Source organism: Vombatus ursinus, unplaced genomic scaffold (assembly GCF_900497805.2).
Source record: "Vombatus ursinus unplaced genomic scaffold, bare-nosed wombat genome assembly UNPS02014818.1, whole genome shotgun sequence".
NCBI lineage: Eukaryota > Metazoa > Chordata > Mammalia > Diprotodontia > Vombatidae > Vombatus > Vombatus ursinus.
In genome coordinates, this window is record NW_020954596.1 from 45,456,487 (window position 1) to 45,483,530 (window position 27,044).

Consider the following 27,044-nt stretch of genomic DNA (forward strand, 5'->3'; position numbering starts at 1 on the left):
TATTTATAGCGGCTCTTTTTGTGGTAGCTAAGAATTAGAAACGGAGAGTTTTCAGTTATGTCCAACTCTTCGTGACCCTATTTGAGGTTTTCTTGGCAAAGACACTGGAATGGTTTGCCATTTCCTTCTCCAGATCATTTTACAAATGAGGAAAATGGAGGTAAACAGAGTTAAGTCACTTGTCCAGGGTCACACAACTAGTTAAGTGTCTAAGGCTAGATATGAACTCAGGATGATGTCTTCCTGATTCCAGGCCCAGCACTCCATCCATCGTGCCACCTAGCTGCTCTGGGAATCAAGAAGATGATTATCAATTGGGAAATGGCTGAATAAGTTGTAGCATATAATTGTTACAGAATATTACTGTGCTATAGCCTTTTTTTATGCAGTATGGGTAATATGGAAATGTTTTGCACGATTTCATATGTATAATTGATATCATATTGCTTGCCTTCTCAGTGGGTGTGGGAGGGAGGAAGAGGAAGGGAGAGAATCTGGAACTCAAAACTTAAGAAGAAAAGAATGCTAAACATAAATAATGTATTTTTTAAAAATTGTAAAGGCAAGAGGCAGCTAGGTGGCGCAGTGGATAGAGCATTGACCCTGAAGTCAAAAGGACCTAAGTTCAAATCTGACATCAGACCAAACACTTGACTCTAGTTGTGTGACCCTGGGCAAGTCACTTAACTCCAATTGCCTAAAAAAAAAAATTGTAAAGGCAGCTAATGTAAAAATAAGTTATAACCTATCCTATACTTAATATTATCACAAATATCAAATCAAACGGGTTCTGAAATGTTTTACCACATAAAAGATTTCCAAGTCTTGATTAATTAGGATACTGCTTTTGAGTGATAAAGCTCCAATTTCAATCTTGTATAATGAAAGAGATTTGACTTGTACACAACTTATATGTAATTTTTTTTAATGCTTTCAATTTCCTTCTTTCAAGTAAAATCATAACAGACATGTAACATATTATACTAACATTTTTATCTTATACTTTCAGAATGCTGTAGGGAAATGTTTCTTGAAAAGGTTTGTGTGGAATAATTTATAAAGATTGTGTAGTATCATTCAAACTGATTCTATAGACTACTCTCAAGGGTTCTTGTAGGGCAGATGGTGTAAATTTTCAACTGCTTTCATAAAAAGGGCTGGGGTACTTTGTGTCAATATCCACAGTTTTAAATATGTATATCCTGATATAATAAACTTTTCATAAAACAAAATACTCTTTAATTCAAATTCTGACTTACTTAATGCAATTTAGAAGTCAATTATTGTAAGACTGAGAACACCAATTCCCAATATTTTAAAATAACTAACAACCAGGAGTTCTGTGTTAAGGGAATGCTTCATTTTTCCCCATATGTTTAATTTAACAAGATAAAACAATTTCTTTCTTACCTACCAAACACTTATTTTTTTGAGGAGGGGGTTACACTCGAAAGAAATGATTATTAAATAACTAATTGTTAATATTGGGGAGACAGAATTTTTTCCTTTCTGAAAACTTATTCTCTACTAGGCCAAGCCAGCATATGAAAGATAATAAAACTGAATTGCCTTTCTCAATCTTGTTTAGACCACACCCAGGGCAGAAAGCCCAAGGATTCTATTTAGGTCTGAATGGGGATAAATTCTTTAATTAGATTGCCCTTGGGGTAGAGTGGGGTTGGAAGTAAATGAGAAGATCATATTCAAATCCCCCAGCTCCTCATTAAAATAGGTCCACCTCTCATTATAATATTCATTCTCTCTCATTACTTGTTAACCAAGCAGAGTTGATTGCCACCCCCAGAACACCCACTCTCTTCCAAGGGCATAAAAGCATTGAGTGGGTTCCATGAGGGATCTCTGGCATTCAAGAGTGTCACTGACCACTTTTATTAGTTATTGCTAGCATAATTTAAAAAATGATTAATTACCCAGAAATTGTGTCTCTCTAACTTTTTAAATGTCACACACACATTAGGTATATATTCCTAAGCAAATTAGCTTCTCTGAACCTCACTTTTCTCATCCATAAAGCAGGACTGACGCAAGTAGTACTTATCTCACAGAATTGTTAAGAATTTCAAACAAGAAATTGCAATAAAACATTCTAAGACTTTAAAGTACTATTTAAATGCCAGCTATCATCATTCCTATTATACTATTTAGCTTTCAATCCCACCCACACCCCTCCTATTGAAATCATTCCATTGAAAGTCACCCACTGCCAAATCCAATGATTTCTTCTCTTTCCTAATCATCTGACTTTTCTGTAGAACCTTGCATTCAACAAATCTCTTTTTCTTCCTATTTCCTCCTCCCATAGCCTATATTTTTGGTTCCCTAACATTAAGACATTTTCTCACCTCTCTAAGGGGCTATGTCAGTCCTTATGATTCCAACTCATCCTTGTAACTCTTTAAATTTTCTTTCCCTGGCCTCCACATTCCTCCCTGTTCCTAGAGGACAGGGACTGTATTTGCTTTTGTATTTGTATATTTAGCACTTATCAGCATACTTTGTGCATACAAAGTGTTTAATAAATCTTCTCTCATTGCATTTCTTCATTGATTCCTCTTGCCCCCTAAATATAATTAAGTATCTCCAGGGTTGTTGTGAAGATCAAATGAGATAATAATTGTAAACCATTTAGCATAGTGCTTGGCACATGGTAAATGCTACATAAATGTTTATTATTATTATAATTATTATTATCTCTCTTTTCTTTTCTATGGGCATTCTCTCTTAGTAATTTCTCTCACATGACATTGGTTATGCAAATGATTTGCAAATATATAACTCTAACTCCCCCCCTCCACTGACTTCTAATCCCAAGTTTTCAACTAACTGAAAGACATCTTCACTTATTTGACCCTCTGACACCTCAAACTTAACCATAACAAAGGTTATAGCCAACTTTCTCCTTCATACAACATTCCTACTTCTGTTCACGGCACCAACTGTTTTTCCCATCAACCACATTCTAAAACTTAAGTCATCTTTGAATCTTTAAGATCCTTCAAACATCCCTCCTATCACTATCCAATAATTTACCATGGCCTATAGATTACAACTTGGCAATATTTCATACTCCTTACTTCACCTCCATTCTCTTTGCAAGGACTCTAGTTCAGGTGCTACTTTAATCACAATAATAAGCTTATCTCCTAGTAGTTCTCTGCCTCTAATCTCTGCAGACACTCCTCCAAACTACTGCTAATGTAATCCTCAAACTGCATAAACTTGATCAAGTCATTTTCTTTCTCAGAAACCTTCAGTGGCATAATAATAATGATGATAATTTCTTAGCCTTATTTTTAATGCATTCCACAATCTGACTCCAACCTATCTTCCTAGTATAATTTTATACTATTCCCACTAATGGATTCTGTTTTCTACTCTAACTGGACTATTCACCGCCCTCTGATATTGTCTTATCTATTTTTAGCTCTGTTTTTATTCATAATATCTGCTATATCTGGATTGGACTTCCCCAAAACTCTATTTGTTGAAATCCTCTTTCAATGCTCAGCTCAAGTGCCCTTCTCCCCACCAAAACACAGATTGTAAGCCTTCCCTCTTCAAATCTATGCTAGTTTTTTACATCTCGAATTCTCCCATAATTTCATTCTTCTCATATTATAATTAACAGTATTTGTGCCCCATCCTCCTTATTAAATATTCTTTTTTTTTTTTTGGCTAGGCAATGGGGTTAAGTGACTTGCCCAGGGTCACACAGGTAGTAAGTGTTATATATCTGAGGCTGGATTTGAACTCAGGTACTCCTGACTCCCGGACTGGTGCTCTATCCACTGCACCACCTACCTGCCCCTTAAATATTCTTTAATACCAAGAACTTGGCTGGTTTTTTGTTGTTGTTACAGTTCCCGGCACCTAGAATGTTTTACTAAGAGTATCACTGAATCTCAGACTTGGAATGAACTTCAAAGGTTATCTAATTCATCTTATACCTGAACAAGACTCCCCTCGATTAAATACTTTAGAAGTGTCCATCCAGCCCCTTAGGAATTTGGGAGGGAGGGATATGTTTGTTTTGGGCTTTTTTTCTGACTTCACACTTAAATTTGCCTCTTCCCAACTTCTATACACCCCTATGCCTTTGTTCATGTCCCCCCCACCCCACCCAAAGTATCATTGCACTTCCCAAAATTGCTTTAATTGCCTGCCCAAAATAAAACAGTTTAATGGTTCTCCTGGTAACACTGTAAGGCATTTTTCAAAGAGCTTTATCAATAACGGTGACTTCTTTCAAAATGATGAAATCACTTAACTTTCTCCCAGTCCTGACCTAAACTCTGGCATGTGGCTGTATACAGCTGTAAACAATGAAAAGTGGTAAGGGGAAAAAAGCAAGAGAGAGACCTAACCTAGGTCTGGAAACATTTAGCCCCTTGTGCCATCTATTCAAAAAATTATTATGTATTGTTTAAAACAGATATTTTGTGTTTTGTGTTAATTAAACAGGTTTTATTGACAGTCTGATTTAAGAGTCCCACCCTTATGCTACATTACTGTGGTGAGGTGAACTTTGGGTGTTTAAAGGCATGCCAGCAGACAGGGGAAACCTTTAAAAAGCCATTGAATGACAGACTATTCCTCAGAAAGGAATTCAAGAGTCCATATAGTTCAACCTATAACTCAACAAAAAACCCACCTACAAGTGGTCACCTGGCCTTTGTCTGAAGTCTTCTGGTAACTTTTAGTCAATGCTTATTAAACATCAGCTGAATTGAACTCAATTTTGTTTGGCTTTACAAAACAGCCCAACATCTCTGTCACAGGATTTTCCCCAGAGATTAGTCTCTCTCAGGTGTGGCAAGTTGGGACACAGTAGTAACCTTTGAGCCTCCAGGGGCTCCGCTGGCCACACCCTGGAAAACTAGTCATTGGTTTCTGCTACAGCTGGGAACACACCTAAGGCTGTATGAGGCAAACTATGTGACCAATTCAAGTTCTTCCTAAAACTACTAATTGTGCCAGTGTCTGCTAATCTAGGTGTTTGCTTGGGATAAACCTACTTCTACGTCTTTGACTGACCACTAGTTTCCTCACATTCACTGAGTCTCTGCAATTTGTTTGACTTTTGTCTGCTGCTTCATCTTAGGATTCTTGTTCTGTTTCCAAACATTCTGCTTGACTTGACCAAGAACTTTCCTACTCAAACTCCCCTGTGGCTACTGTTTCAGTCCTGAATTTTATAGCCTTGAATCTTTTCTGCCCTTGATTTAACCATTGATTCTCAAACTCTGTGTGGGTGTGTGTGGGTGTGTGTGTGTGCGCGCGCACACACAAACACATATGTAGGTCAAAGTATTAGTCAGTGCAAGGAATTGCAAGACACTGAACATTTAAGTTGGCAAAACTGCAGGAGATAGAAAACTCATGAATGTACATGCAATTGCACAATTCATGAACACCTAGAGAAACCAAGCCAAGGGTACATCTTTTGAGAAGCACTGGTTTCAATGCAACATAATAAGCCTCATTCCCTGAGAGCTTCCCAAAGATGATGAAAAATGTCCCAATAGCCCAACATTTCTGTGTAACAAACAAGTATGAAAAATAGTTGGGGAGGCATTATCAGACAACTGTGAGAAATATCTGGGTTTTTTAACACACAGTAAGATCAATATGAGTCAGCTGTATTATGGGGCAGTCAAAAAAGGGTAATGTGATTTGGGGCTCCCTTAAGAGAATCATAACTTCCAAAAACAAGGATGTGATAATAACTCTATACTCTGCCCTGATCAGAGCAAATCTACAATATCATTTTCGTGTCCAGGTGCCAAAATAACAGAACTCTTGATAAACCTTAGCATCAAGAAGAAAGAAACTAACATGGTGAAAGACCTTGAGTCAATTTCATAAAGCTAAATTGGAGGAAATGAAGAAAAAAACTCAAGGACATATGACATCTGTCTAGAAATATTTAAAAAGTTATACTGTTAAAAAAGTCATCTGCACTCAATACATCCACCTTCTCCCCTCCTCTAAACCTCTGTAATATGGCTTCTGACCTCACTGGTCAACTAAAATTTCTCTCTCCAAAGTTACCAATGATCTCTTATCAAAATCCAAAGATTTTTTTCTCCGTCTTTATCCTTCTTGACCTTCTTTAACAGTGTTGAACACTTTTCTCCTGACATATTCTCTCTTCCCCAGGTTTTCATGTCTCTATTCTTCTAGTTCTCCTAACCTGTCTGGTCTGTCTTCACTCTTCTTTGCTCAATCTTCATCTCTGCCTCTCTTTGCTCTTTCTTGGATGAAACAGAAAGTCAATAACTCCATTGCTTTAGATGAGAGGGAACACCAACAGGCCTCGTCTGCTTTGCCTCTTATGACCTGTTGTCACTTAGCAATTTATTATAACTACTCAATTAACTTAATGAACTGTTGGCCTTGTCATCTGCACCACATATTTCCAAGCTTTGCCATGTTCCCTATAACTGAACTTTCACTTATAATTTCTCTCCCAACAAGAGTGTAAGCACTTTGAGGAGAGGGACTTTCTCTGTTTTTTTTTATCTGTATCCCCAGTGACAGATAAGTAAGCACTTAATAAATATTCACTTTCTTCCTTTCTTTCACTTTTTGGCTACAATGGGTTCAATCCAATATCAATATCAATGCAGATGACGATGACCAGACCTAGATGGTCTGGTCCTAATCTCTATTGAGAATTCTGGCCTTGACTTGTTCAGTTGTAAGTCCTGTTCAACTTTTCATGACCCCATTTGGGGTCTTTCTTGGCAAACACTGGCATGGTTTGTCATTTCTTTTTCCAGCTCATTTTACAGATGAGGAAACAAAGGCAAACAGGGTTAAGTGACTTGCCCAGGGTCACACAGCTAGTAAGTGTCTGAGGACATATTTGAACTCAGGTCTTCCTAACTCTAAGGCCAGTGTTCTATCTACTCACCACCTAGCTGCCCAATTACCCATTTACTCATTACTAATAGTATAGTTTTTAAAAACTTTTTCCTCCTATTCTTTTTTCTTTCAGGTATAACAGATAGTTCTCTGGAAGGGATGGAGAGAAAAGACATACTAGGAAATGTAGGTAATGAAACACAAATGTTATCAACAAAATGTATTCTAAAAAAGAAAACAGATCAAGCCCTCAACTAGTTCATCAGTTCTTGCTAGTGACAGGGAAAACATTTTTCTATCACTCCATTACCTTCCTTTTACCACTCCACCACCACCACTTGATAATTTAGTGACTAGAATGTCACAGTCTGTTTTTTAAGACACTAGTACATTTTTTTAGGCCACACTTCCTTCCTAGCCAAACACATCCTGTGCCTTCTAGATCTACTCAATATCCTCTTATTATCTTCAAATAGGCGTTAAAGAGGCCTGTGAAGTAGGCTCTACCTTACTCTGGCTCTGCCTAATTCACTCCACAACACAGTATGTCATAACCACAACTACAATACAGTCTGATAATAAAGTAAGCAACTGGACTTAGAAAAAGAAGCTGGGATATCTCAATTCTAACTCCAGAAGTTAACTGTTTCATCTACCCTCTTAGAGCTTTGGTTTCAACTGTCAAACAAGAAACTGGACCAGATGACCTCTAAGGTCTCTTCCAGGACTGACATTCTGTAGTTATACATCAAAATTCCATTTTGGCAGAAAAACCATTCAAGAGCTCTGGTGTCTATCATCTACATAAATGGAAAAGCTATATATGGCTCATTTATGACTCCTCCATCTCTTCCTTTACTCCCAGTCTATTGTAAAAGGCAAATTCAAAAAGGAAACATTCATAGAATAAAATGTTACAGAGCTAATGAAGAAAAAAAGTCAAGTCAATTGTTAATTTCCTAACTAGCACGGATTTTTTTCCAACTTTTACTATCTTCTTTAATAGTTCTGGTATGCAAGATATAAATTGAAAAAGCAAAAAAGTATACATGAACACATTTAGGTTGGGGATACCATAAATATTTATTGAATTTAATGCAATGAGGGAAAGTCTTGATATCACTTCTTGTTATGTTTTCTGCAGGTTTTTCCATTCATTTTAAAATGACTTTGATGTTGTAAGAAGAATTAGGATGTGTGGCTTCAGCTATAGCTCTAAGATTAGCGCAATATTTCAATAGTCTGTGACTTCATCATTGTGGGTAGTCCTTCCAGTGGTTCAGGTCACAACCACCACCAACTAGATGACCTTTAAGAGGTGCTGTAAGTGAATTTTCCATCAGCCTACAGCCAATCAAGTGAGGACGGTCTCCAAATTTAGTCAGATTGGTCTTCAGATAACAGATACGCAGTCCATTTTCAGGTCTAAAGTAAAGACTTTCCAATCACGAAGTCACAGTAGAAATGGAATCTGCACCTGAGTCAGCTCCTTAGGGGATATTTTCAATATATTACAATAGACCTCTAGGGCTCTACTAAATACTACATTCTAATAGTAAAAAGAAATTATTTTGGGATTACAAATTGCACCGCTTCACTTTATCAATGTCTACACTTAAGAGTTGCACAATAATATTCACATATTTACATATTTGACATTAACATAATTTAAGATGATTTTGCTGATAAGTATATTAATTATTTGCAAATACAATAACCTCTTATCACCACTTATCCAGAAATCAATTAACAACAACAGCAACAAAAACAAAAACCCCTAATTATTATTTGACTTTATCTGGAAACTACTTATTTTAAGTATTCCATTATGTAAATCACATAATAATTTTATACAGTTTTTTCCAGGAAAAAAATAAGATATTGATGAGAATATCAATATGGGATTTTGAGAGTTAACAAGGACTTTAGAGGTCATTTAGCTAACTAAGCATCCTACCTCATATAGCACCCGCAACAATAGCGCTGATCAATGGTTTTCCAATCTTCATTTGGATATATATAATGTCACGGAACAGACTATCTTACAAGGTAAGACATTTCATATCTAACCTTAACTTTTTTATTTCAAAATTTCAATCATCTTTCACATTTAAAGTCACACATTTCCTATTTAAGTAAATTACTTCATTTGTCAATAAATGAGACTCACTACAAAAGAAGCAAATGAAATAATTGAGAGAACAAGAAATATTATAATACAAAAAAAGGCACAGTCTTAAACCAGAGTCACATTCTAAAAAGTCACTAGTTAAACTAGTTAGACATAGGTGTAGCCTAATTATGTAACAAAGACCTGGGGAAGAATAGCCTAAGTAAACTTCTTACGTCAATACTCCAAGTACTAATTGTGCTTTAAATACCTTTTCTTACAGAGATGATTTTCAGTAGTATAAGTTAACCCTTATATAGAATAGAAATCAATTTACTTGGAAACACTTTAGAAGCCAAAGTTTGATAGGTTAGGTATACTTAAAATGACAATTTTCAGAAGAAGTCAACCTTCTAGGCCATAAGAAGAAATGAATGTCATTCTACATAGAAAAGTCAACTCACAACATACAAGAAATATTTGATACATACCCTTGAGGAGACTGCTTATCCAGCCATCCTGATTTGACCTTTTTTGCTGATGATCCATAATAACATGCATAGGGTGATATGGAGTTTGAAGTCAAGGTTGGTTGATCAACAAGTCCACTAATGGAACTTTGTGGATAACTGTGCCTGTTAGCAGCTAAATCCAAACTCCCTTTTTGAGCCTTGGACTTGGACACCTTGGAATTTCCTCTTCTTAAACTGTTAAAACATTCTTCCACAGTGGAATATTCTGACTCAGAAGCAGAGTCTAATGGAACAGCAGTTTTATCTTCTCGAGGAATCCAAATATCTTCCACTTTGTCTTCACATGTTCTCATTCTGTTATCATATATGCTGAATGAAATGAAGAAAAATTTACCAAATTACTGGAAAGCAACAATTACCCCATACAATTAGCAAGTTTTCCTAAAATTCTTTATGGACAATCAGTCATAAAACTGTAAGCTGGAAAGAAATTTGACAGGTTAACTTTAATCCTCTGGTCTGGTGTGTTTCATTTTGCTTTTTTTTTTTGTCAATGGATTAATACCTTGTTTAAATGTTTTCCCCTTCCATGGGCAGGGAGGTGGCACAGTGGATAGAGTACTGGACCTGGAGTCACTGAGGACCTGAATTCAAATCCAGCCTCAGACACTTACTAGCTGTGTGACCCTGGATAAGTCATTTAATATGTTTGCCTCAGTTTCCTCATCTGTAAAATGAGCTGGAGAAGGAAATGGCAAACCACTTCAATAACGTTGCCAAAAAAACACCAAATGGGGTTACAGAGAGTCAGATATGCCTGAAACGCCTGAACAACAACAAAATCATCTTCCATGCAAAATCTGACAAATTCACTATTTTTAATTTACTATTTTTAATTAGATTTGGAGAACAGTGACATCCTTTATGTGATAATCTTTGCATATGTTTGGATACAATTATTAAGCAGCCTCTTCACTTTCTTTTTTCTTGGATAAATAACTGGTATTCCACTAACATTATTTCATAGATCCTTATTTTCTAACACTGTGATCACCTTCATGATTTTCCACTTAACCCACTCAAAGTACTTCACATCTCACCCTAAAAAAGCAATCCTTTCACTGCTAAGAACTGCTGTTCTAAAACTATTGTTTTGCAACTATAAAAAAAAAAAAAACCCAGCAAAACACTTTCATTGCTGGTCAGGAAATAAGAAAGGATCAATTCTCAATATATGCATCAAGCTTTGAAAGGAGATGCTTAATAGGATGCTTACACTATAGTCAGCCTTGAAGAATCTATGATGAGGTATAAATAAGATAATTACATCTAGTCACACAACTACAACAAAAACCTATTGAAACTCTATAAATATTAAGTTCCATGAAGTGGTCAAGTTGAATTTCTTGCATGAATAGTGATATTTGATAATGTGTCAGAGGAGGGACTGTCCTGATTTACCATTACATGGCATATGTTCGCAACAAGAATGGCTGTACTTAGAATATAGGGTCAAGAATCTTTTTTTGCCACCTCCATCAAACCTTTCATGACTATCACTGAACACAGAGATCTGCTATACTATTTTCAGTAGAAACCCAAGCTCAATAATTCAAGACAAAAATTAAAATCTAGATAGGCATGATACACTGACCAAAGTCAAGGAGAATCATAAGTCATAAAATCTCAGAGGCATCCAATCCAACCTCCTCACAGGTATGGCATCAGGAATTCAAATCTGGCTATTTTTCTTTGATTCAACATCATTCTAAATGAAATAATGAAGTTTTAAATGTCATATCACAGTTATTTCACTTAAAAAAGAAATAAAGGATTCTGTTAGGTGTTGATTGAGTACCTTGATTGTCCAAAAAACAAACTCCTTTCAGGACCTGCTTCTTTTTTAAGTTTTTCTTCCACAGTCCAAAATTCATTTTTCAAGGATTTCTGTAAGAAACATACACACAAAGATAAATTCCTCCTTGTTTTTAATGTGTTCAATAATAAATATGGATATAGTTAAACTATCACACAGAGTTTTCAAGTCTTATTTATACTTGCATATTGACTTTTAACATAAAATTACCTGTTATACTTTCAATCAATCGATCAATCAAGCATTTATGAAATGCCAGCTATGGGTCAGAAATTGTGCCAGGATAACATGGAAACATGTTTTGCATGACTAAGCACGTATAATCGATATCAAGATGCTTGCCTTCTCAAGGAGCGGAGATGGAAAGAAGGGAAATCAGAATTCAAAAATAATAGAAAACAAATGTTAAAATTGCTTTTACATGTAACTGAGAAATAAAATAAAAACAGAGAGAGAAAGGAAGGGAGGGAGGAAGGAAGGAAGGAAGGCAGGAAAGAAGGAAAAAAAGAAGAAAAGAAGGAAGGAAGGAAGAAAGAAAAGGAAGAAAGAATGAAAGAAAGAAACAAAAAGAAAAAAGAAAGGAAGGAAGAAAGGATGGAAGGAAGAATGAAAGGAAGGAAGAACAAAAGGAAGGAAGGAAGGAATAAAGAGAAAGAAAGGAAAGAATAAAGGGAGGAAAGGAGAAGGGGGATGGGAGGAAGAAAGGGAAGAATGGAGGAAGGAAGAAGAGAAAGGGAGGAAAAGAAATTGTGTCAGGGGCTGGAGATGCAAAGACAACATGTAACATTCCTGCCCTCAATGAGGTTTTGAGTGCAGCAGGAAGAGACAACAGGTAACACATATATGAACATACAAAACAGATACAAGGTGATTTGGGGGTGGAGGGAAGGCATTAGCAATTATGAGTATAAGAAACTATTTCATGTAGAAGGTGGTCAGTGAGCTGAACTTTGAAGAAAATAAGGCATTCTGAGAGACAGAGTGCACTCCAGGCATGAGGTACAACCTGTGTGAACATTAACTGAGGAACTTTAAGAACCATTTTGGTGTCATGGATGGAGGGAACTATTGTATAAGGTTGGAAAGGTAGATTGATGCCAGGTTGTAAATGATCTTAAATGCCCAACAGAAAAATTTTTGTTTTATCCTAGGGGTAATAGAGAGACACTGGAACTTATTAAAAGGAGAGTAAGCTGGTCAGTCATATGCTTTAAGACTTTCAATATGGCCATTTTGTGGAAGACGGTTTGAAGAAAAGGACAGACTTAAGGCGGTGAGACCAAGCAGAAATTACTGCAACAGTCCAGATGAGAGGTGATGAGAATCTGGTACATGATGGTGGCTATGTGGACAGAAGGCAAATAAGAGATGTTAAGGAGGTAAAAATGCCAAGATCTGATAAATGATTGGCAAAGTGGCTTGAGTGATAGGAAGGATGGCATCAAGATTGCAAATCTGAGGGACTGGAAGAACAGTGGTGTCCTTAACAGAAACAGAGAAATATGGAAGAGGTATGGTTCAGGGAGAGAGATGATGAGTTCTGTTTTGGACATGTTGAGTTTGAGATATCTCTAGGATATCCAGTTTAATATGTTCAAGAAGTTTTTGATGATTCAGGACAGGATCGTGGGAGAGAAACTAGGGATGGATGTATAAATCTGGGAGTCACCAGCAGAGAAAACAAGCTTTAAGCGATGGTGAAAAGAGAGATCATATAAAAAGAAGGAGCCTCAGGACAGAGGTCTGGCACACAGACACAAGTGTTGAATATAATATGGATAATGATCCAGACAAAGTAGACTGAAAGGGAGCAATCATAAAGGTAGGAAGAGAAAAGCTATGTGTCACAAAAACCCAAAGAAGAGTAAGTAATCAGGAAGGAAGGATAGTCAACAATGTCAAATGCTGAAAAGAGTTCAACAAAGAGAAGATTTGAGAAAAGGGCATTGGATTTGACAATTAAGAGATGACTGGTGACTTTGGTGGGGGCTGTTGCAATTAGGTGATGAGTCTGGGAACATTACAAATGGTTGAGAAGTAAACAGAAAGAAAACAAAGGCAATTCCTTTTTTTTTTTTCAAAGTTTGGTTGGAAAAGGGAAGAATGGTATATAACATTGCTTATGGAGCCAGTAGAGTCTAGTGATGGTTTTCTGAAAATAGGAGTGGAGAGACTTGGACATATTTGTAGTCTGCAGGATGTCGGCAATAGGAAAGGAGAGAATGAAGAGGGGAGAGGAAAATGGGGATGACTATGAGGACAATATGCTAGAGAATATGGGAGGGGATGGGATCAAGGTTACAGTGTAGAGGGGATTGGACTTGGCAAGGAGAAAGGCTATGATTGATCAGCAGTGATGGGGAAATAACATTATGGGGTTGTATGATCAAGTGAAGGAAATAAAAGAGATTAGATAACTTGAAGTTACACTATATCCAGTCACAGCTGAGTGACATTCTCCAGCAATATTCAACAGCACGTAAGTAGGAGTGGAGAAGGTGGATATTGCATGTAATCCAGGGTTAAAGTTAGGCGAGGCCTGTACAAAGAACAGAAGAAAGCAAGGGATTTAAAAGTATTATATGGAGTTGACCTAGTTTATTAAAGGCTAGAGAATGAGAAGGGAGAAGAGTAAAGACAGAGAAAGTATGATGGCCTGGGAAATTACTTAGGAATGGAAGGATCAGAGCTTACTAAATTGAGAAAGAATATTTAAAGGCCAAGTAAATCACAAGAAAAAAATGGCAGTTTAGATGGCTCAGTGACTAGATCACTGGGCCTGAAGTCAAGAAAACCTGAGTTCAAATCTGGCCTTGGACACTTACTAGCTGTGTGACCCTGGGCAAGTCACTTAAACACTGTTTTCCTTGGAGGCAGCTAGGTGGCTCAGTGGATGAAGCACTGGGCCGTAAGTCAGGAAACATAAGTTCATATCTGGCCTCAGATACTTACTAGCTCTGTGACCCTGTGTAAGTCACTTAACCTAAGTTTGCCTTAATTCACTAGAGAAGGAAATGGCAAACTACTCCTGTATCTTTGCCAAGAAAATCTTATACAGGGTCACAAAGAGTAAAACATGACTAAATAACTGAACAACAAGGCACAGGGAAAAATGAAGGGATAGAAGGTTATAATCAGAAAGAAGTGTTTCAGTTTTCTAAATCACAGAACTAGAATAATTTCTTGTAACTGAGAGAGGTCACGCATATGAACATCATTGTGACTGGCTGAGATGAAGAGGAGCGATAGATCATGGGAGCTGAGAAACTGGAAAGTCAGTGTGCTTGAGTGAACATTAACATTTATGTAAAGAAGTACTACAATGAGCTTTTTAAATAATTACCAAAGAGGTTGTACTTTCTAATAAAATTCCCCTAACTTTAATAAAAATTTCATACTGTGAAAAATCTGAATATTCAATTAATTTTTGTTATCAGATTTCTTCCCTGATTTTATCTTCTCACTTTTTATACTGGCTTATCATTTAAAAAAAAAAGGGCTGCTTTAAAAATGAATAGCGAAGTGATTGTAAAAACTAAAAATAAATAAATTTATTAATAAAAAAAGAGTAGCAAACAGATCATCAAATACTTAAGAAAATATGAGAAATCAGAGTTTGAAGGATCCTCAGAGGCCATTTAACCCAACTCATATATGAATAAGAACCTCCAACCTATCTGATAAGTAACGGCAATCCAAGCATTGAGAGAAGACCTCTAGGGAGGAGGTACCTACTTCCTTTCTAAGCACTCGTGGTAGTAACAACATCCTAACTCCTATCCCTAACAAAGTTAGATTAATTTTCCTGAAAAGGTACTGAGACCATCCTTAAGTCTTGGTTGGCCCAGAGAACTACAGGTTCAGACTACGGACAACACTTCCTGATGTTCCTGAGTGCAAAGCAGCCATGAAGCAAGCCATTCCAATTTGCATGGCTATGGAAAACTTGATCAAGGTAGCTCCATTCAGATGAATTGAATCAGATGTCATTGATCCCTATCCTCTTCTTGTTATGGCTAAGTAAATCTCCTTTTGTTAATTGTTGAATGATCTATGATTGTCTTACCTTGTTCCAATATAGAACCAGCACCCCAATTCTATTTCTGATAGTTCTGATTATTAAGAACATCTTCCTTACATTAAAAACTAAGTCATCTTCTTTGCAAGAAATTTGCATTTATTACTTATTTCATTCTCATATCTCAATAAAGATCAATCTTTCTAAAACTGTTTTTTATGTTACTAGCTTAAGGTGATTTTTCACATCTGAGTAAAAGAGTCTTCCTTACTTAAATATATTTTACATTTTTAAGCCAACTTTCTTCCCTCACTCTCTGACAAAGAATATTATGTAGAAGAGAATTAAACAATTCCCATGTACAAGAAGATAAAAACAACAAAAGAAACTGAATTTTGCTATCTGTAGGAAATCAAATGACTGGTGTGATTCTGCCTCATTCCTTGTGGTAGCACTCAAACCTCCTATACCATCCTAGAGTGTTTATTTGCTGAAAACAGCTGCTTCTAGGTCACACTCAATATGGAATACCTTGGGTAGACATTTCCAGTTTCAAGGTCTAGAAAAAAGATTTATGTGACAGTATAACAGAATTATGATCACCCCCAGGTTAAACCCAAACACGTATCCCTGTTGACAGTGATCCAAAACATTAAGGAACCCAAAAGCACTAAGCACAGTGCCTAGCACATAGGAGGTACTTTAAAAATGCTTCTTCTCTCCCCCTCCAAGCGCACCTCCAAGATTATAAGCCTCTCAGAGGCAGGGTTCTCTCACTTTTGTATACATATTCCCAGAGGCTAGCAAGTTCTTTACAAATAGTAGTCACATAATAAATGCTTTCTAATTGATTTATTCAACACCAGAACAGTTAGTCTGAATGACATGTTTTAGAAATGTAATTGTCCAGACTGACCAAAGAGTACTTACTGTCACCAAAAAGCTAACAATTTTTCTCTTAAAACTTTAATACCTTACTAATGGATTATCTTGAATGTTACATTATTAATACATTTCTTCATATTGTGGAATTGAACATTTCACTGTGGGTCTTTTTCATACACTTTCTAACTACTTTAGAGATTTGCAAATTTATGTTCATTACTCCCCATTACTTGGTGAGCAGTAAATAGTCAATAATGTTGGTTGCATTTTATTTTCTCAGGGCTCTACAAAACTAAATACAAACCTAAAACTATTATTATCTAACTTATTTGGAATGATTTGCCAAGAAGCAAAAGATCCGCAATATTCACTGGTAACAAATTCCAAAACTGAAAAGCCCTTAGGGCTATTTTTATACCAGGGTGGAAACATTGCAAGTCCTTAAACATTGCAAGACACTTTAAAATAAGGTAAAAATCCTAACTATCTCCAAAATATCCTAAACAATTTATCAACCACCAGTGGTACATAGTGTTTGGACATTGTTCACTCCCACTAATTAATATTTATCTATACTAGCAAAAAAGGTTACATTGCCTTAAGGTGTCAGAAGATATTTGCAAAGTTACCCAACCTTAAAAATTAGGAAATTTATCTTTTCATTTTATCTAAATTATATCTGGCAAGACTTAAGTCTTTCACTGGCTTACTTGGCAATCAGAACTATTCCCAGATTTCTGCCTGTAACATTTTGTTTTTAGTCAGTTGAAAAATCCTCAAAAGCTATCTAAGAATTAAAATGTTAGTACACAAGTAAATTTTTAAACTATTTTATATTACCTAATGTTTTCATTAAAACCACAAGTTAGCTCTTGTTCTAAATTAATATACATACATAGGGATGAATTCCATCTTAAGGACTTAAGATTTCATTTATCAATCAACCAATCAACTTATTTATTAAACATCTGCTACGCTCAAGGCACTCTGTTACCATGAGAAATGAGACAGGGCCCAGACCTGTGATTTCATTGGTATGTGAAATTCCCATCTAAGAAAATTCTCTCTACCAACTCGGGCTAAGGCTTTCTCTACAACTTAAAGTCTTAGAGAACCGACTACAACACTGGGTGGTAAAAGAACTTGCCTGCAGCCAATATATGTCAGGGGTATAACATGAACCCATATCTCCCAGGCTTTGAGATCAATACCAGGCTGCCTCTCTGGAAGAGGAAAATGATGGCAAAAAATAAACAGTACTTGGCCTCAAAAAACTTATGTTCACTGAATACCCTTAGGCATATCTTGGTGATATAGTAGAGACAACAATAACTAGCATAAATAAAACCCATAAGCAATCTACACAACTTATTTTAAACAATTCTTGCCACCTGTCCTTAATATCTCAGAAAAGATGTAAACAATGTACTCAGATTTATTTAAAAAAAAAAAGAAAAGTTAACCCTTATCCTACAAGTGTGGTAAAGAAGACACACCAAAAGCTTAACAACAATAATAATATTTTTCTTTTTTCCTCCACTTAATAGTATTTATTTACATTCATAATTACATGTAAAGATAATTTTCAACATTCACTTTCATAAGATTTTGAGTTGCAAATTCTCTCTCCCTCCCCTCCCCCTTCCCCAAGATGACATGCAATCTGATATAGGTTATATAGGTACAATCCTATTAGACATATTTCCACATTAGTCATGTTGTGAAGAAAGAATCAGAACAATAGGGGAAAACTATGAGAATGAAAAGAAAAGAGAAAATAGTATGTTTCAATCTGCATTCAGACTCCATAATAACTAATATTTATATAGCATTATGTGTCAAGTACAGTGCTAAACACGTCTCATCTGATCTCATGTCAAAGCAAATGACCTCAATATGTGAAAAACTGAATAATCTCAATCTTAAAATAGTTACAAATAGGCTAAGTAGTTATTAATTTGAAAGCAAAGAACTTAATTTACAGGTGAGTACTATACAAAAAGTCTATAATGCATTGACATACTTTCTGAAACACTAAGACAATTGTGTTGCATGAATAATGAGTATTGAAAAAAATGAAATGACAGGGCTTTCATGACAGACACTTTACTGTCATCTAAAATCTTTTAATGGAAGTTAAAATGTTTCTGCTTCATATTTAACTCGCTGAAAATAAATATGAAAAAAATGCTTATAATACATAATATTTTTCACTTAGTTCATGTGTGCCTTTGCAGGCACAGGCATATAGGAAATGAGAGTGGAAATATATACAAAAAAAACAAAAACAAAAACAGATACTTGCATTAAACCAACTCACCTTGGAATTTTCTGTGCTCTTAAAAAGAAAAGTATCTCCATGTGGAAAGATCAAAGATGACTGTTCTTCAAGTGACTCTTTTCAGGAGAGAGTAAAAAGATAAATTACCTTTAAAAAGTTAAAGCACCTTCACAATTAAAGCAGCACTAAGATTTAATTTTTATGTTAAAAATTATTTCACTAATGTCCACCTCCAATGCTTTATCACTATATGAAAATGACAACTGGTTCTCAAAGGCTTTGCCATGTAAGATGAAAGTTGTAGCTGCATATTGACTGCATTTGTATCTTTCCAAGACCAGCCAGGTTCTCTCAAGATGGGAGAGACTCATCTCCTGGATGCCCACAGGATGGTGACATTTGTCACAGCAATGCTCAAGGACCATTTAACAAGTTGTGCTGACATGGGATTTTTGATCATGCTGAAGGTAACTATACAATAAAATTACAAATCTGCTAAGTAGTGAGTTATTATAAAAGGTTCTTGGGTCCATATTATAGTCCCAAACTGCTCGTTCCATCCAAGCATACCTACCTTACTTTCTGCACTTTTGTTCCCATCATTTTTGCCACGAAATATCTCCCCTAGCACCGCTCCTTCTGCTATTGGAAATTCAACCCATCTTTCAAATTTCCCTTCCTGATAAACATTCCTTAATAAGCTTGACTCCCTTCATCTTTCCTTTCTCTGAAATCCAAAACTATTAAATACACCATTGCTTTGACAGTCAATCAGGTATTACTTTGTGACAGTTCTGGTACTATTGTCTTCAACTACCATTTCATTCATCTAGTGTTATTTGATTTTTCACATGTTTATGTCTTAATTCCATAATTGGGCAATGAAGTGGCACAGTGGATAGAGTACCAGACCTGGAAGTCAGGAAGACCGAGTTCAAATTTTTACATCAGACATTTACTAGCTGTGTGACCCTAGGCAAGTTACTAAACCCCATTTGCCTGAGTTTCCTCATTTGTAAAATGGGGATAATAATAGCACCAACCTCCCAGGGTTCTCAAATTTCAATGCCCTTCGGACAAATATCTGACACATAGAAAGTGCTATATAAATATTAGCTATTATTTTTAATTAGATTCTACACTACTTTTGGACAAAGACTGCCTTAGCCAACTCTCATGAAGTTGGCATCATGCCTTGAAAATAGTAAGAACTGGACTCAGACTGCAGAATGAGACATGTGGGAATCTGTTTTGCTTAACTATGTATATTTATTAAAATGTATTTTTTTCTTCCCCAATGGTGATAGTGGGATGGAAAGGGGAAAAAATTCCCTGATTTTTGTTCACTGGAAAAATAAAATTTAATTAGAAAAAGAAAATGGTAAGAACTCAGTAAATATTTGGTGTTTGATTTTTTGAGCTATAATAAATATCCTGAGATTTTGCCCATTGAGCAACTTTATTTTTCTCAAGTAAGATAGCACTACAAATATTTCAGGCCTACCTTTGGAAAGCATAAGAAAATTTTACAGTTTCTTTAAAACTTTAGGATTAAAAAAAAAGTTACAGCCATGAGAAAGCATTACTTTCATAATCAAACTATAAAATTTTAAGACAGATAGGACAAGATTATATTATTGGTCACTTATTCAAATAATTGTTTGATATAACCTACAAACTTATAGAAAAACTATTCTTCCAAATACTATATTCACTTAGTATTCCTTCCATATTAACTGAGCCTTTGATTAACCAAAATAGTCTTTCCCATTTACTTTGGGGGGCTTAGTTTCAATTATGTGGGTGATCCCTTTAAAATTACATTCAAGGTAACGTGGGTATCTGCAACCTTCAGTTAAATAAATTTCTCTCTTCCTCATTTTCTCATTTTGTAAAACTAGGACACTACCATCAACATCTATAGGAAAATTTGCCTGCCAAGGAAATAAAATTAAAATTTACTTGTCTATAATCTAAACAACTAGAAAATGGGTAAATAATAACTATTTTCTTCCCAAAACTATATAACATGTTTATAATGACAATTCTGAGTCACCCCTTTGAAAATTAACAACACCTCATTTCCTAGCAATCTGAGGATTTACTATAACCATATTTAACACCAAGAACAGTAATTCAATGAGGAATATTCTCTTGATTTGCCCATATTGGATATTTTGATTTCTAGCCAAACAGCATCACCAGGGGCATAGTTTCTTAAATAAAAGTCACTGCTCAGCTAGGTCGGAAAGTTAGAATTGATTCATCTCAGGATTCTTCAAGTGAATGGTAGTGTTCTGTGCCCAACACTTCCAACCCCATTCCCACTACCCCATTTAGTTCAGTCCTGTTTCCTCCCTTTTATTCAACCATCTTGGCCATACCCTCTGTAAATAGCCCTTGATAATAGAAATAGAGAAGGTCCCAGAAAAGCTCACTTTGTGACCAAACTTCTGATGAGCTCCTCAAATTAAGTTGGGCATAAAATGACATCAGGGGTTCTCTACTCAAAGCCTTTCTACCTGGTAGGAATCTGCCAGAATTTGCACTCCACTGACAATGAGGTCAGACACACAATATAAGGCGGCACTGGAACAGGACTTCAGTGGAAGATTTGCCAATGCAGAACTGTGAAATGCTCACATATAAAACACACTATTAAACATCTGATTATTCAGACATCCAATGCTTTTCTAGATCTAATCTGCCTGTACATAAAATATTCAACTTTCTTGGAAGAGAGTAATCAGAAAAAGCTATACCCACACCTCTTTTGTTTTCTGATGCTGGCAATTTTGACCTTCCTTCCACCCCTCAAAGTGCTATTTGATCTTAAGGTATTTGCCACCTTTTATTAAGGAAAAAGCATCTGAACTTGCAGCATAAAGGAACAAAGGTTCTTGGTCAAAGAACAATTAGCTGGGACATCCCTCTCAAGTATTTCCTGTTTATCATACACAAAACAGACTGCCAGCACCAGCCCTGATCCAGCTAGATGCTTTCTGTTGTGCCTGGAGAATGACCCGTTCTATATAAACATGTATTTAATGTTCAAGTTTTCCAAGCAGGCTCTGCTGTATTTTATTCAATCACTTTAAAAGTGCCCAAGCATGTAGTGTAAACAGACAATTAGTTATGTCATTTCCTTTTCCGCTTACTTATGAAATAGGTAGTTTGAAAAGTTTGATTCAACTTGCATTTAAAACAATCAGTGACTGCTGGTTTTAAAGAATCGACTCACTTTGCATAGTGAATGTCTTTCCATTGGAGTTACCACCAATTCTCCTCTCGCGGGCATAGCTTCAAACAAAAGAGAGAATCAGTTACAAATTAATTTCACAAGACGGTCAATAATTAGTTTTAGACTTACTTGGGAATGACAGTTACAGTAGCAAAGGTAATATCTGAAATTAGCAGTACAATTTTTCTTGAGCTTTGTTTACCTAGTGTCACAACACGTCTAATGTCTTTTGTAGAATTGCAGGACTGGAAGGGGATCTTAGAAATCATTTAAGACCAAAACCCTATCTTTTAAAGATGAGCAAACTGGAAAACAATGAGGTTAAATCACTTCCTCAAATTCACACAGCAAGTCTGGAAACTCCTTTCAATTATGAGAATTCTTTTCAGTACCAGTAAATCAGCTCTTTTTTTTTTTTTTTGAGAAACAATTCATACCATACAATAAAACTTCCAATTCTAATAATGAAACTAACTGGTACTCATCAGACCATTTATTGAAAAACAAATTTTTAAAAAATACTTTAATAGACACTATAAAATCCTTCAGGATAAACTTTGTAATAAGCACATTAGCAACATACAATTGTCATTAAATGCTTGGTATCTGAAAAGAGCCTTAGAATCTACAAAATAATTACACATACATTAACTCAGTGGATCTTTACAACACTCTCAGGTAGACAAGATGGATATTATTATCTTCATTTTACAGATGAGGAAACTAATGTTCATATAAGTTAAATGAATTACCCAACATCAAACATCTGTTACATCCAGAACTACATTAGGTCTTGGGATCTCTACTCAGTTCCATGATCGACTGATTTACATTTAATATAAACTGATATGCTAATTGCACTGTCATTTTCATCCATTCACCCTAAAATCAAAGGAAGGCCTTGGAGGGCTACTTGTTAACACACAAGTTATTTCAAACTATATCCCTAGAAAAATGTTCACTGATTCAATCATTTCATCAATTGGCTTGTACTCCCTCCCAGTTAGTGTAAATTATGGAATCACAATTTTACGGTTAAAAAGGGCTTCCCCAGTCATCTAGTCGAATACAAAACTGGCAAAAAGGATCTCATCTACAACATAACCAACCATCTAGCCTCTCTAACTGGGAACTTCAAGCAGGGAGAGACCAATACTTCTTGAGACAATCATCTATTTTGATACGGCTCGAATTATTGAGAACCTTTTTTTTTTTTCTTAAAGCCAGCCTAAATCTGCCTCTTCACAACTTCCACATACTATTCTTACTGCTGACCTTGGGGATTTGAGTAAATCTAATCCACCTTGCCCACGTACACTGTCCTTTCAACATCTCCAGTTCCTTCAATTAATTCTCATATGGTACAAAGATACAGACTCAAAGCTGGTAACTATCCTGGCAGCCCTCCTCTTGCTACTCTGATCAGAGCAGAACATATCCAGAACATGGTTCAGTTTGGAATACCACAGTATAGGAAGGACATCTGAAAAACCTGGGACTGTCACCTATTTATTGCTGGAAATTATACATCCCTTAAAGCAGCCTAAGAACTAATGGGCTTGCTTAGCTGTTATTTCACTCCATTAATTAGTATTGGGCCTGAATTGTACTTAAACCCACCAAATCTTTTTTTGGACAAATTACTGTATAACCATGGTTCCCCCAACCTTACACCTATGAATTCAACCAACATCAAAGATTTTCTGTTTATCCCCATTTAACTTCATCTTATTAGATCAAGTCAATGCTCTGGACTGTCCAGATCTTTTAGGATACCAATCCTATCATCCAGTATGTCAGTTCTACCCTCCAGCTTTGTCTCATAAGAAAATGTGATAAATCAGTGTGTTTTTCAATGATTGTGAATTACCTTTGATCAGCATTTAACAATATAAGTTCTCCTAAACCCTTCAGGTAATCTCCAATGCCTCTCTCCATTGCACTTTAAGGTCGAAGGCCTCTTATATTTCTTACAGTTGGCTTCTTTAAATCATACTAGCCACATCCTCATCTACTTCTTATTAGCCTCTTATCTGAACTATAACCAGCACCATCATTTACACTGGCCTATTCCCATCTATCCTATACATTAAGAGAAAGAAAAATTTCTTCAAATGTTTAATTCCTATTATTTTCATCTCAGAACTCAGCAGAGTGGTGACCAGATGTCATTCACATTAAATTTAAACCTTCAGACCCTTCAGCATTTAGCAGAGCCTTTTTCTAATGGCACCTAGGAGGCCTAATGGATAGAATGCTGGAGTTCCAAAGCTGGCTGAAATTCTTAATAGCAGTGGAACCTGGAACATGTCACTCAGCCTCTTGGAGGTTGTTTCCTTATCTAAAAATAAGGGGTTTGGACATGATGGCCTCTACAATCCTTTCCAGCTCTAATCTATGATCCTATCATCTTAATGCGTTGCTTATAAGCTGGGCCATACTAGAAATCAAGAAAACCTACGTATCTCTCTAAGCCACTGTCTCAGTCCTCCAAACTGCTGCAGATTCTGCACACTCTCCTTTCCCTCTCTGAATACTCAGCTCAAATTTTGTTCCCCTCTAGTGTTTTCCAGACTTTTTACTCCCTCACTCCCTATTCCATGTTCCCACAGCACTCACACACTGCATTTCTTGGTTTTTACATCATGATATGATACCATGTAGAACTATTCTATTGTTGGATATGTGTCAGGGGGTAGGGGCATTTTCTCCTCTAAGTTACATGCTCCTCCAGGGAAGGAACAATATTTTTTTCATACAATGTTTAGTTTAAAGTTGCTTAATATTGGCAGACTGGCTACTGCAGTCGCACTTAACTCTCACCTATGGGAAAACCATTTCTATACTTAGGTCTTCAGATTATCCTAGATATTCAGAACTTACCACAGGGTAAAGGCAATGACTATAATGGTTTCTATGTTTTCCTGTGTTCTTGACACACTTACATAAATGAATGTACCTTAGCTCATTACTAGATTGTCAGAGCTCTAACCTATAACCTAAATAAACACTCTTCAAAACTGCCTTAAAATTCAAACACATAAAAATGTATCATTTCAAACTGCTAAACAGCACACTGGGATTTAGGAGCAGAGAGCCAACCTCAGACTCTGGGCCATCTGATTTCAAATCCTTCCTGTCATATACTGGCTATGTAATCCTGTCCAAGTCACGTAACTTCTTAGTGCCCCAGGCAACTCTCTTAACCCATAAATTATACATCAGCTGCTGATCAGCCTACCCAGGAAGCTTCCCCACTGGGAGTTTGATATGCCATTGAAATCACAGTACCAGTCTAAAAAAAAAATCCCAACAACAGCAGCATTTACTTCTGGTGCATTTCCCCCCCAGTGCTATTATTTTTTCAAATTTTTAAGATTTGTCAATTAGAAAATCAAAAGCCTCTTCATGGTAAATTTTTAAATCTTTATTATTTATAGAATCATAGAGAGTTAAACTAGTTGAAGGACCTAAGATCAGCTAGTCTATCATTGTTGTGTTATAAAATAAACAGATTCTGACAGGAAGTTAGTTATTTACCCAAAGACTAGATCCATGAGAAAGAAACTATCTCAGGGAATAAACTATGCTCTTAACCAGAAGACCTAGAAACATTTAGATGGCAGATGCAGTTCTCAGAAGGTATTTCTCCTCCCTCCCTTGATTTCCCCAATACCATTAGTGGGACCTCTAAAGATAATGATGATGGCCAAAATTTAATAACATTTTACAGTTTTACAAAAGCTTTATCTCACTTAATTCTCACAAACAGCTCTCAAAAGTAGGTAACACAGTACTTCCCTCATCTTATAGATACTAAAATGGGGGAAAGCACTTAAAAGGATATGCAAAGAAAGATTAAAGTACTTTTCCCAAGGTTAGACAACTAGTGGCAGGATTCCAAACCAGGTCCCCTGAATCCAAATCCAGAATTCTTTCCCTTACACAAAAATACCTATCCTGATAAGCCCTGTAACTATTTAATGCCATCCAATTAACACCCTGTTCCTGGCCTACTTTATAGTTCTAAATTTGCTTCTGGGGCCCCTTTTGGTTTCTGATAGGTTCAATGAAATTAAGGATAGGTACTAAACAAATTCCTGAGGGGATGAAGAGGATTGAAAGACTGGGGGAGTGGGGAATTTCAGAGGGCATAAAACATCACGGTGAAAATGACACTGACAGGCTCCACCACCTCAGGTTTATTAGCCTAGAGTTAAGATTTACAAACCCCCAGCACAGAGATAACCTGTGCGTGGCCCAATACTAACACTGTTACCATCAACTTTCCAATGATATTTTTTTTTAAAAAGGTAGAAATTAGAAGCTTTCCCAGTCCTAATGTGGGTAAAGTATGCTCCCTCCCATGTATTTTGACAGCATTCTAGAAATGCTTACGATAGCAATAAATTAAGGCATAAATTAAAGACAAATTATTTCCATCCAAATATGACAAGATGGTTTGCTTAGGGAATCAACAATAAAAAAAAAATAGATCTCCACAGAACTGGAAATACTCTATGTAGAAGTTGCAAAAAAAAAAAAAAAAAACCTGGATAATAAAACCACAGAAAAGTAGGGAGTGATTCTGATGTACAACAGGGCAGGAACATACCTATAGTGATGAGGTCACAAAGTCATGGAAGTAGGTAAGTATCAAAACAATACCAAACTCTGATTATCTGGCCAATAAATGGGGCATTCTGGTGTGTGAAAAGATTAAATGTGAACATGAATATTTCTGACTTCATACTTATGATACAGTGGAAATTCTTTTAACTATAACTTGGGGGCTATTGATAAGTTGAATAATTCTGAAGTGCAAAGGGAATTGTATTGCATTTGTGCTTAAGGCTTTGGTTCACATCTCATCTATGCCACTAAGTAGCATCCACAAATCACATAACTTATGTAGGCCTCAGTTACCTCACCTGGGAAAATGGGGGATTTGGTTGTGATAATCTCCAATCCCTCTCTGCCCTAACATTCTACAAATGTGGCACTTACCACATATACATTACTCAATTATTTTGCTTAATGGCTACAACATGCTCTTCATGTCTTACACGAATTAGTGATTTATAGAAAAATGAAATGTAATATAATATTTTTAGCATTAATCCTAAACATGAATAAGGCAGCTATATGGCACAATGGATAGAGCACTGGGCCTAGAGTGAGGAAGACTGATCTTCCTTGTTCAAATCTGGCCTCAGACACTTACTAGCTGTGTGACCCTGGGCAAGTCACTTAATCCTGTGTGCCTCAGTTT

At 36.1% G+C, this 27,044-nt stretch overlaps 1 protein-coding gene across 3 annotated transcripts in view; it reads right to left on the reverse strand.

Annotated features, from left to right (window-relative positions):
- The window catches only part of ARAP2 (ArfGAP with RhoGAP domain, ankyrin repeat and PH domain 2), a 233,841-nt gene that overhangs the window by 164,091 nt on the left and 42,706 nt on the right, over nt 1-27,044 (reverse strand). For all 3 annotated transcript variants that reach the window (XM_027836269.1, XM_027836270.1, XM_027836268.1), the window contains exons 3-6: nt 21,773-21,831; nt 18,571-18,647; nt 11,330-11,418; nt 9,490-9,840 (exon numbers count right to left, since the gene is read on the reverse strand). In XM_027836269.1, the coding sequence (XP_027692070.1) occupies nt 9,490-9,840; nt 11,330-11,418; nt 18,571-18,647; nt 21,773-21,831 (576 nt within the window). The remainder of the gene's footprint in view (nt 1-9,489; nt 9,841-11,329; nt 11,419-18,570; nt 18,648-21,772; nt 21,832-27,044) is intronic.